This window comes from Schistocerca gregaria, chromosome 2, assembly GCF_023897955.1.
Source record: "Schistocerca gregaria isolate iqSchGreg1 chromosome 2, iqSchGreg1.2, whole genome shotgun sequence".
NCBI classification, from domain to species: domain Eukaryota; kingdom Metazoa; phylum Arthropoda; class Insecta; order Orthoptera; family Acrididae; genus Schistocerca; species Schistocerca gregaria.
Window position 1 is genome coordinate 300,088,483 of NC_064921.1, and position 13,062 is coordinate 300,101,544.

The 13,062-nt window shown below is 46.5% G+C and overlaps 1 protein-coding gene across 1 annotated transcript in view; it reads left to right on the forward strand.

Annotated features, from left to right (window-relative positions):
• LOC126336914 (1-phosphatidylinositol 4,5-bisphosphate phosphodiesterase epsilon-1-like) overlaps nt 1–13,062 on the forward strand; it is a 419,543-nt gene that overhangs the window by 166,370 nt on the left and 240,111 nt on the right. Inside the window, exon 3 of the mRNA XM_050001045.1 lies at nt 3,488–3,586. Within this exon, the coding sequence (XP_049857002.1) occupies nt 3,488–3,586 (99 nt within the window). The remainder of the gene's footprint in view (nt 1–3,487; nt 3,587–13,062) is intronic.

Here is a 13,062-nt window from a genome sequence, read left to right on the forward strand (position 1 = left end):
AGCAGTGATGGTTCAGTTTAGGAACTGTGACTGTGTGGATAGTATCACATATTTTTACTACTACCAGTCACGCATTTTATGTTTAATTTAACATTCCGCAACGAAACTTCCTGCCAGATTAAAACTGTGTGCCGGACCGAGACTCGAACCCGGGACCTTTGCCTTTTGCGGGTAAGTGCTCTACCATCTTAGCTACCCAAGCAACACCCACGCCCCGTCCTCACAGCTTTACTTCCGCCAGTACCTCGTCTCCTACTTTCCAAGCCATGTCTCCGCAATATCCTTTCTTTCAGGAGTGCTAGTTCTGCAAGGTTCGCAGGAGAGCTTCTGGAAAGTAGGAGACGAGGTACTGGCGGAAGTAAACCTGTGAGGATGGGGCGTGAGTCGTGCTTGGGTAGCTCACATGGTAGAGCATTTGCCCGCGAAAAGAGTCAAAGATCCCGACTTCGAGTCTCTGTCCGGCACACAGTTTTAATCTGCCAGGAAGTTTCATATGAGCGCACACTCCGCTGCAGAGTGAAAATCTCATTTTGGATTCTGCAAAGAGTTTCAGACATACTTTGCTCATCATCAGGCATTTATGGATACATATAAATCTTAATTACTTGTTGGCCATACTTGCAACGTTGGGAACCCGTGACTGTGTGGAATAAGTATTTATTTGAACTTTTCAGTACCAGTGACAACTAACAGAAAATACAAATAAGCAATTGTATAAATGTTACTTAAAGATAGAAATATGTTAATCCAAATCCACGTCTAATACTTTTTTGTTCATCATTCTGCTGCTGGAATGGCTATTGCGATATGGGGGGTCATCTACTGTCGTGGAGTTGTGCCCCGTTGCTTGTTGTGATTGATACCACAGCCCATGTGGATTGCAGGTAGTTTTACATCAGTTGTTATGGTGCGATATGGTGCAGCCACCCCTCATTACAGATGTCGACGTCGTAGGTTGGGCAGACTGGTAAAAAAGGACAGGCGGCGAACTGCGCTCTGTGGCGGAGGGCGCAATTCGCACCAAAGTCATTTCCCCCCCTCACACACACACACACACACTGTTCCACTCACGGATCACGAGAGGGAAAAGCTACTGTCTGAACGCCTCAGTGCGAGCTCTAATTTCCTTTGTCTTTGGATGGTGGTCATTGCGCGATTAGAAAGTTGCTAGTAATCATATATGCTCTACATTCTGGGCGAAGATCGAATTTCGCGATTTAGTGAGCAGCCCCTTCTGTTTAGCGCGTCGTCTATCTGCAAGTATGTCCCACTTAAAACTTTCAATGAGATTTGTAACGCTCTCGCGACGGCTAAATGTACCAGTCACGAATCTAGCCGCTCTTCTTTGGACCTTCTCAGTCTCTTGAATCAGCCCCAACTGGTAAGGGCCCCATACAGACGAACAATACTCTAAGACTGGACGAACTAACGTATTGTAAGCAGTTTCCTTTGTTGAAGCACTGCATCACTTCAGGATTCTACCAATAAACCGGAAAGGAAGAGTTCGCCTTGCCCGTTACTTGTGTAATCTGATCATTCCATTTGAGATCATTTCGAATAGTCACATCCAGATAATTGACTGATGTTACCGTTTCCGATGATTGGGCATTTATTTTGTACTCATACATTAATGGGGATTTTCCCCTTGTTATACGCAGTAGGTTACACTTACTAATATTGAGAGATAGATGGCAGTCATTATACTACGCATTTATTTTCTACAAATCCTCATTGATTTGTTCACATCTTTCGTGTGATACTACTTTCCTGTAGACTAAAGCATCACCGGCAGACTGTCTAATGCCGCAGTCAGTACCATCAACCAGATCGTTTATGTAAAGAGTAAAAGTGTGACTGAACACGAAAGTCACCGAATGCTGCTAACGATGGGCCTCCGCGGCCGACTGCCCATGCACGTGCCAATGTTAACACAACGACAGCGGTAACTGTGACTTCAGTGGGCACTTGACCGTCGCCCTGGACGTTGGCGCATTGGATCGTCTGATATACCCCGATACTATCTCCGTCAGGCCTACAGGAGGACACAAATCCTTCGCCTTCCGGCGGAACAGCTCCGTAACACCTGCACTGCGGGACGGAGACAAGCTGGTGACGGCCCCGTTACGTCCTGCGCAACATTCACATGGGCGTGCATGGTTCCAGTGGAGCTGGTGCAAAGCACCATGATGGCCAAGGAGCATCGTACGCTGCTTGCAAAAAAAGTAAACCCCTTAATGACGACCATGTTTCCCGACGGCAGTGGAATTTTTGCACAAGATAAAGCGCCATGTCAGAAGGCCAGCAGTGTCATGGAGAGGTTCAAGGAACACAAGAACACAATGGCGAGTTCCAGTTGATGTACTGGAACCCGTTCGAACGCATCTGGGATGTGAGTGAACGTGGGGTCAGCGCTTATCGCCCCCCCCCCCCCCCCCCCCCCGCCGTTCGGAATTTATGGGAATTAGGTGACTGGTGTGTGCAGATGTGGTGACAATTCTCTCCAGCGACCTACCAAGGCCTCATTTCTTCCATGCCACGACGCATCGCCACTGTTATCGGTCCCAAAGATACACGTAGTGGCTATTAGGTAGTTGGCCATAATGTCCTGGCTGATCAGTGTATGAAAAGTGTATCACACGATTACCGCACCATAAGAGCTGATGTAAAATTACGTGCTTCCCACACAAGCTGTGGCATCAGTCACAACAGAAAACGAAGCACAACTCCACGCCAGCAGAAGACACCACTGGGCATCCGTTTGTAAGCACCCACTGCCTCCCCTCCGCCCAAATACGACAATAGGCATTCCAGTAGCAAGGAGTGAACAACACAGTATTCTGTATTAATTTAGATTAAGACATCTTATTTTTAAGTAACGTATGTCTGCACGCATGAACGCCTGACGATGAGTGAAACATTGGTGGAACGCTTGCAGTATATCAAACATAAAATAAATAAATGTGACTGGTAGCATAACAATACAAATAATTAGACGACGGCTAATTGCGCTCTACTTTTGAAGACATGCACGTCACGCCTCTGCCTGCGAGTACGCGGGAAAGAAATTTTACTTGAATCAGTAACGAGCTAGGGTGTGCGTATCAGACCATACAACCGCTCAACCCCAGCGCCCTCTTCCCCGCCAACTATGCCGTTTCCCATCTTGAAGATGTCCCTCGTAGATGAGGACAATCGTTCCACTACGACGTAAGAGTGCGGAATATTTCTATGCTGCTGCCATTTGCAAACGTTACATTTTACAACTAACCTACAGTGTACCATACAACACAACCCTTGTCTTAAAATCTGGAATTCTGCCCGTGGCAGTTGGTTAATTCGGTATAAGATCCATTACGTAATACCGCGAGTTGTATTCCCGCACCCTGCGGCGATGTAAGTGTGCTTGTGACGTAAGCGTTATTGTGCGCTCGGCTGTGTGGCGCGTTGACGGGTGTTTGACACCTCCAACCCCGGCTGTCTGTTTCAGGCGGCTAGACTCTTGGGCCTGGGACCCGAGAAGATCGTCCTGCTGGACAACAAGACCCGCATCCTCGCCAAGTCGCAGAACACTGCGGATCTTCTCCAGGTAAGGATCTTTTCCTCTATATAAACAGACGCAAGTGTGGGTTAGAAGTGCCGGTATCGGTCGTCGCCTTTGACCTGTGACGTAATGGAATTGTACCATGTGATGTCCGCAAACAGCGGTAAAACACAATACAGACTATATGTGCTTCCCTTCCACATTACCCTTTTTGCGCTGTAGGTTGTAGCGACAGATCAGCAGCATAACCTGAAGTTAGATTAGGTTTTATTGTGAGTTCGGGAAGCTAATGAATGTGAATTCCGAAACCTAAACTGTGGTGATCTGTAGCCTAAATCGAGAGATGGGGCCCCTCCACGCCCGCACCAACTTGGTGACCAAACCAACAGTTCTACTGTCACCTCCGTCAACATGGTAGTTATCTAATAGGTGGATCACAGGATGCTGGGATCCGATGTTATCCGTGCGTCTCGATAAGACTACGCATTAACACGGTCCATCAGGTGATAGTGGACGAAACGCGAATGAGGGTAGCAATTTGAAGAGCAGAGGGAAAAAAGTGCCAAGGCTCGTGCCGTGGGAAAGAAACCTCTGCGACAGTGGGATAGGTAGTAAGAGCATTAATGGCTTACTAGCTGCAACAGTTCACGCAAGGTTGGGTTTGTTAGTGTGGGTATCATGCATCATTACCGTAGCAGGCGATGGCGATGTATCCCGGTTTGCTGCAGCCGCTGCATTCCTGGAACGATCAGAATCGTTATATATTAGTGGGAGATCGGCCATAGATCATCTCACTGTGTGTGTAGGGGGAGGGGGGGGGCGAGGTGGGTGTAGCTTGTCTGCATATAGTGTACGATAGGGCTTCCCTGCGTAGTGCCAGTTATTCGGCAAGTGTGTACCAACTGCATATCCAGTAATGGTGGCTGATTAACAGGGGCTCACCTGTACCGTAGTGTTTGCGTGTACTTGGCCATAGATGTTAAGTCCTTGCAAATATGTCTTTTGGTCTTTTATGTTTCCATCTATGGTTGTGGTCGTAGTTACCCAGATTCAGAATAAACTCTGAGCCTAAATCGAGATATTCGTTAGGCTCAAGGGTGATAGTTTCATTGTAAATTGTGTGGCCAACTAACCCTAGGCATTGAGAATAACTTAATTTTTGTTACAGTGCTTATTTTAGGCATAGTGGTTTATGTCCGTCATTTTGATGACGTCATGGGGCAAAGCTCACTACTGGTATCGACAGATTCAATATTTTCTCAGTTACCTCTAGTTGATAGTGCGTAAATTACATTGCTAGACAAAAAAAGTGGAGCACGCACGTGTGGACGAGGCCACAGAATGAAATTTCACTGATTTAGACGGTATCCGACGTACTTTTAGTAGTTAAAAAATCGAGTCAAATTTACAAAGAGCTTGGCAGTACGATCCCACTTATCAGGATGACGTTGCAGTCCCTCTGGCCTGGATGCGTGCACTCACTCGGTTGGAAAGGCTGTCGTAAAGGCGTTGTCTCCTTTCCAGAGGCAAAGTGCCCTCTCATGTTGTGACTGGACCTTGATATTCTGGATACCACACTGGGACGGAGTTGACGTCCGAACTGGCCCCACACCTGTTCTGCCGGGGACAAGTCTGGGAATGTTACTGTCCGTGATAGTACCAGATATGTATCATGCAGACAGCATCACGCAAATAGTTTATAGAGACGTTAGCTATATGTGGACGACCATTGTCGGGGGGTTGGGTTGTTTGGGGAACGAGACCAGACAGCGAGGTCATCGGTCTCGTCGGATTAGGGAAGGACGGGCAACGAAGTCGACCGTGCCCTTTCAAAGGAACCATGCTGGCATTTGCCAGTAGCGAGTTAGGGAAATCACGGAAAACCTAAATCAGGATGGCTGGTCGCGGGATTGAACCGGGACGACCATTGTTCTCTTTAAAAATGACACCAAGATACTGTTACGTGTGAGGGAACACATGATGACGAAGGTTGTCCGTGAGGCACCGTTGTGCCGTCAAAATTCCCTCGATCAAACCAGCCGTGAACGGAAGTCATACGCACCATGATGCTAGAAACAGCACCGCTATGCCTCTCGAAGATATTGGAAGAATGTTTAGGCTTGCTAGGCACATGGGACATTCCATTTCGGAAGTCGTTAGGGAAATCAATATCCCGAGATCCGAGAATACCATGGACAATTCAATGGCCGACGGCCTTCACTTAACGACCGAGAGCAGGAGCGAACGCGCGGAACAGACAAGCAACAATGCGTGAAATAACTTCATAAATCAATGTGGGATGTACGACGAACATATTCTTTAGGACAGTGAATAGAAATTAGGCTTTAATGTGTTACTGGAGATCGACGCGAGTGCCTTTGCTAACTGCACGGCCTTTCCTGGGCTCGTGACCATATGGGTTTGACCCTAGACGACTAAAACCGTAGCCTGGTCAAATGAGTAGCGATTTCAGTTGGTAAGAGCTGATGGTAGGGTTCGAGTATGGCGCAGACCTCACGAAAAACCCAAGTTGTCAACAATTCATTGTGGAGCTGGAATTTTTTAGGATGACAATGCGCCAAGTCACCAGACCACAATTGTTAGCGATTGGGGTGACGAACATTGTGTTCAGTTCGAGTGATGCTTTGCCCACCCAAATCGCCCGACATGGATCCCAGCGAACATTTGTGGTACATAATCGAGAGGTCATCTCGGCAACACTTTCGCAATCCTGGACGGCTGTAGAGGCAGCATGGCTCAATATTTTCTGTAGGGGGCTTCCAACGACTTGTTGAGTCGAGTTGCTGCATTATGCCGGGAAAAAGGCGTTTCGACAGGATATTAGGAGGTGTCCCATGATTTCTCTCATCTCAGTGCAGTATTTCATGAGTAGCTGTGACACAAGATACCACTTAAAAGAAGTATGACAACGTGAGTTTTAACTGCAACTTAAATATGTCCGTTTGACTCTTCGTACCATTTGCTTCGGCTATGCAGCCGAAACTGTGTCGTAATGAAGATACGAAAAAAACCATATCCCGGTTAAGCAACGACTGTCTGTGCGGCAGATTACTGCCATTGAAAAACCTTTATCCCGACTGTGGACCCTGTTGCAACTGATGTGTTATTAATAAATATAACGTTCTCTTTATAAGTAGGCAAATAGATCCATTACTGTTCGATTGCTGTCTTGGTGATAAAGCAATGAAAACATTAACAACCGAAAAATATTGATGACTAACTTCAGGAGCAATCCAAGGTAGAATGTATACAGTCATTGGAAGAATTTTGAATGGAGTTCATCCACGAATGAAATGCCTTGCAGAGCAATAGTTTGACCTTTCTTGAATATTTTTCTTCAGTCTGGGATCCTTACCAAGTAGGATTAATAAACAAGATAGAAGAGATACAAGAATGAGCGGCACATTTCGGCAAGGATTTGTTTAGTAAGTGCGACAGCACCGTTTTGTTTGCTCTGAAATGGCAATCGCTGCAAGAGAGATGTTGGACATCACGGAGACTTTTATTGATAAATTTCTGACAGAGCTTATGAAAGAATAGTCGGTCAGATTATCAGTTCCAGTCATACGTCTCTCACGAAGAGGCTCACATGAACTTTTAACCGCTGAACTTTGGAACTCCGTAATTTGTCCAAAACTGCCCTTAGCACCAGTACCCGAACTCTGCTACTATCAGCATACCTGCGACCCTTTCTTGCTTACTACCCTCAACGAATAATTATACCATGTTTGAGGACTGTAGCAATGTTAAGTTTAAGACTGCTGTTACACTTTTATTACAAAATTTACAAAAGAAGAGATTACTGTGTTAATCATCCCAACTGAGAGGACGAAGAGGAAAAAGCATTTTGAAAAAGGAAAGTGAATAATAAATAACTACAAATGCAAGCACTTTACATCTTCGGCGTGATTATCCAACGTAAGACCACTTTTCATACCTTAGTTTCTCGCAGAAGGTTCAGCACTAATATATTGGTCTCCGCCACCAGTTCAAGGGCTAACTGATCTTAAAATGACGTCTTTGACCAGATCTGGTTGGTGGAATGCATGGGCGCTTCTACATCTACATGATTACTCTGCAATTCGCATTTAAGTGTTTGGCAGAGGGTTCATCGAACCACAATCATACTATCTCCCTACCAATCCACTCTCGAACAGCGCGCGGGAAAAACGAACACCTAAACCATTCTGTTCGAGCTCTGATTTCTCTTATTTTATTTTGATGATCATTCCTACCTACGTAGGTTGGGCTCAACAAAATATTTTCGCATTTGGAAGAGAAAATTGGTGACTGAAATTTCGTAAATACACTCCTGGAAATTGAACTAAGAACACCGTGAATTCATTGTCCCAGGAAGGGGAAACTTTATTGACACATTCCTGGGGTCAGATACATCACATGATCACACTGACAGAACCACAGGCACATAGACACAGGCAACAGAGCATGCACAATGTCGGCCCTAGTACAGTGTATATCCACCTTTCGCAGCAATGCAGGCTGCTATTCTCCCATGGAGACGATCGTAGAGATGCTGGATGTAGTCCTGTAGAACGGCTTGCCATGCCATTTCCACCTGGCGCCTCAGTTGGACCAGCGTTCGTGCTGGACGTGCAGACCGCGTGAGACGACGCTTCATCCAGTCCCAAACATGCTCCATGGGGGACAGATCCGGAGATCTTGCTGGCCAGGGTAGTTGACTTACACCTTCTAGAGCACGTTGGGTGGCACGGGATACATGCGGACGTGCATTGTCCTGTTGGAACAGCAAGTTCCCTTGCCGGTCTAGGAATGGTAGAACGATGGGTTCGATGACGTTTGGATGTACCGTGCACTATTCAGTGTCCCCTCGACGATCACCAGAGGTGTACGGCCAGTGTAGGAGATCGCTCCCCACACCATGATGCCGGGTGTTGGCCCTGTGTGCCTCGGTCGTATGCAGTCCTGATTGTGGCGCTCACCTGCACGGCGCCAAACACGCATACGACCATCATTGGCACCAAGGCAGAAGCGACTCTCATCGCTGAAGACGACACGTCTCCATTCGTCCCTCCATTCACGCCTGTCGCGACACCACTGGAGGCGGGCTGCACGATGTTGGGGCGTGAGCGGAAGACGGCCTAACGGTGTGCGGGACCGTAGCCCAGCTTCATGGAGACGGTTGCGAATGGTCCTCGCCGATACCCCAGGAGCAACAGTGTCCCTAATTTGCTGGGAAGTGGCGGTGCGGTCCCCTACGGCACTGCGTATGATCCTACGGTCTTGGTGTGCATCCGTGCGTTGCTGCGGTCCGGTCCCAGGTCGACGGGCACGTGCACCTTCCGCCGACCACTGACGACAACATCGATGTACTGTGGAGACCTCACGCACCCTGTGTTGAGCAATTCGGCGGTACGTCCACCCGGCCTCCCGCATGCCCACTATACGCCCTAGCTCAAAGTCCGTCAACTGCACATACGGTTCACGTCCACGCTGTCGCGACATGCTACCAGTGTTAAAGACTGCGATGGAGCTCCGTATGCCACGGCAAACTGGCTGACACTGACGGCGGCGGTGCACAAATGCTGCGCAGCTAGCGCCATTCGACGGCCAACACCGCGGTTCCTGGTGTGTCCGCTGTGCCGTGCGTGTGATCATTGCTTGTACAGCCCTCTCGCAGTGTCCGGAGCAAGTATGGTGGGTCTGACACATCGGTGTCAATGTGTTCTTTTTTCCATTTCCAGGAGTGTAGATCTCGCCGTGACGGAAAACGTCTTTGCTTTAATGACTTCAATCCCAACCCACGTATCGTATCTGCCACACTATCTCCCCTAATACGTGATAATACAAAACGAGCTACCCTTTTTTGCACCCTTTCGATGTCCTCCGTCAATCCCACCTGGTAAGGATCCCACACCGCGCAGTAATATTATAACAGAGTACGAACGAGTGTAGTGTAAACTGTCTCTGTAGTGGACTTGTTGCATCTTCTAAGTGTCCTGCCAATGAAACGCAACCTTTTTCTCGCCTTCCCTACAATATTATCTATGTGGTCTTTCCAACTGAAGTTGTTAGTAAATTTTAATACCCAGGTACTTAGTTGAATTGACAGCCTTGAGAATTGTACTATTTATCGAGTAATCGAATTCCAACGGATTTCTTTTGGAACTCATGTGAATCACCTCACACGTTTCGTTATTTAGCGTCAACTGCCACCTGCCACACCATACAGCAATCTTTTCTAAATCGCTTTGCAACTGATACTGGTCTTCGGATTACCTTACTAGACGGTAAATTACAGCATCATCTGCGAACAACCTAAGAGAACTGCTCAGATTGTCACCCAGATAATTTATATAGATCAGTAACAGCAGAGGTCCTACCTACCTAAAGACGAAATTGCGGAATTCGATTATGGGGGATAATGGTCCGTTCCTCGAGCTTTACTAAATTGCTGGGATGGTGTCCGCCCTTACAGAGTGACAGCGACGAAAAATCGGAGAAATTAGATCTCGTGCTGAGTCTTACTGGAGCAGTTTTCCACTCACCATTGGTGAATTTAAGAGAGAATGGGGAAATTGATAATAGTATCCTCTACCATTCGTAAGATGACTTGCTGCGAACAGGTATAGATACAGATGTGAACAGATGTTTAGGGCAATTACAGCTCATCCGAAATGCCGTTTAACATTCGTCGAGTGCTGCCATTGCAGGACACGCTCCATTTCAGCGGGGACAGGTGAGCGACGCGCCGGCCAGTGCATTGTCTGTGACGGCCCTTTACTGACTAGAATTGCAATATGGCGTCGCTATATTTGGCCCTTTCAGTGGGCCTGGTCCACGGGGGTGGGGGTTTGGAGGTGGGGGGGGGGGGGGGGACTGGGAGCCGCGTTCACTCGCCGGCTGGTCGATCTGGCAGCGTCCGCGTGCGCGCCTCACGCACAGCTGCGTCCGGAAGCGGTGACCAGTCCTCGACACCAAAGAGAGCACACCGGGCAAAAATTCAGTACGCACCGACAACACATCGCGCTAATAGCATGTAACTCCAACTGTAGCCTAGATAACGGGCTAAATTTGATGAGGAAGAGTGTCCACAAGTTTCTCCAGGTCCCGTAGAACTACAAGATTGCGAGGAAGCTGAATGTTACTTTACCTCCGCTTTTCCAAATGACATTATCATGAGATTAAGATCGACTCACTTAGGGAGCCAATCGAGGGAGGGGAGGACCTCAGTGTTCGCCAGATTGTCTTCATCTTCAACGACCGGGATGTCCACATCATGAAGATGTAGAAGAAAGGGCCACGTTTTGCCAACGGTAATTTTGAAGTAAGGACCCTAGTTAGCGTTCAAAGCCATAACTATATTCAAACTTTACCCTGCATGCGGAGCAAGCAGTAAAGGAAACAAAAGAAAAATTCGGAGTAGGAATTAAAATCCATGGAGAAGAAATTAAAACTATGAGGTTCACCGATGACTTTGTAATTCTGTCAGAGACGGCAAAGGACCTGAAAGATCAGCTGAACGGAATGGACAGTGTCTTGAAAGGAGGATATAAGATGAACATCAACAAAAGCAAAACGAGGATAATGGAATGCAGTCAAATTAAATCGGGTGATGCTGAGGGAATTAGATTAGGAAATGAGACACTTAAAGTATTAAAGGAGTTTTGATATTTGGGGAGCAAAATAACTGATGATGGTCGAAGTAGAGAGGATATAAAATGTAAACTGGCAATGGCAAGGAAAGCGTTTCTGAAGAAGAGAAATTTTTTAACATCGAGTACAGATTTAAGTGTCAGTAAGTCTTTTCTGAAGGTATTTGTATGGAGTGTAGCCATGTGTGGAAGTGAAACGAGGACGATAAATAGTTTAGACAAAAAGAGAATTGAAGCTTTTGAAATGTGCTGCTACAGATAGATGCTGAAGATTAAATGGGTAGATCACATAACTAATGAGGAAGTATTGAATAGGATTGGGGAGAAGAGAAGTTTGTGGCACAACTTGACCAGAAGAAGGGATCGGTTGGTAGGACATGTTCTGAGGCATCAAGGGATCACCAATTTAGTATTGGAGGACAGCGTGGAGGGTAAAAATCGTAGAGGGAGACCAAGAGATGACTACACTAAGCAGATTCAGAAGGATGTAGGTTGCAGTAGGAACTGGGAGATGAAGAAGCTTGCACAGGATAGAGTAGCATGGAGAGCTGCATCAAACCAGTCTCAAGACTGAAGACCACAACAACAACAACAACCCTACAGGTTCATAAGATACTACGACCACAGTTACAATGCCTTTAAACATTCAAATTTTGAAATAAATTTGACCTGTAAATGAACAACAACGAAATCTGACTAATATTTACCTTACATTCGGTAGTGATCAGGACTTTCTCACACAGCAGCATGATAAGTGAAACGGGATAATTTCAAACTATAACCCTTTCAAGAAGTCTCATCTCACTATTCACTATCAGTTTATTTGAGAATTACACCGTATGAGTGTAATACGGGGGCTATTCGGAAAGTAAGGTCCGATAGGGTGCGAAATGGAAACCACAGTAAAAATCTGATGAATCTTTGAACAGATGTGTTGTGCAGTATCTCTTGTATACCCGTTGATCGCGTCACGTAGCTCTTTTCAATTCTGAGCGCACTGTGAGCAAGTAAAGAAGCTTAGAACATAGTGTCTCCCGCGAAGTATGAGGGCCTGGTGTCTGATTTCGCCTGAATTCATGCAGCCCACAAAACATAACTGTCATACGTTTCCTTGTGCATGCCAATTCTCGGCCGCATGCCGAAGGGACAATGAAGATGCTCCTGCACCATTTTCGATGGGAATTGTTGGATCACCCACAATAGAGCTCGCAATTGACTCTCCCTGAGTTTCATCTCTGCTTACATGAACCTCTAACTATAAAGACAACTTTCTGGCACAGACAACGAGCTGTATACCAGCGTAGACAATTAGCAGAAGCCACAGGTGGCTTCCTTCTGTGACAAGGGTCTTACAAAGTCGTACAATGCTACGACAGATGTCTAAATCGGTGCGGCGACTATGTAGAGAAGTAGCTGGAAGGTGTAGCTAACTGTTGCAAAAGAAACATTTTTGATTTTCATTTTGGTTTCTATTTTGCGACTGATTGGACCTTACTTTCCGAATAGCCCTCGTACGCTCAAGGCACATTTACATACACTCTGCATTATTCGGCACCTAATAAACTGAAATGTTCTCGCGTGGTAGCTAAGCACTGGCGTTTTAGTCATCGCAGGCACCCGTCTTGCAGCTTCTCTGCGACGCACACTTGTCTTGTTAGCTGAAAGTTGCACCAAAAAAAAAAAAAAAAAAAAAAGAAAACTCGCTCTCCTGGAGGCAGATTACCAACATTCTTCGTGAAATATAAGAGGACTGACTCTAAATCTCACATGAACGAGGTTCTTAAGAGAATACCTATGGCGGCTCAAAACAAGGATCGGAGGACAGAGGATCACAAAATTTAGGCTCAGATTTCACGTTAAATTGTA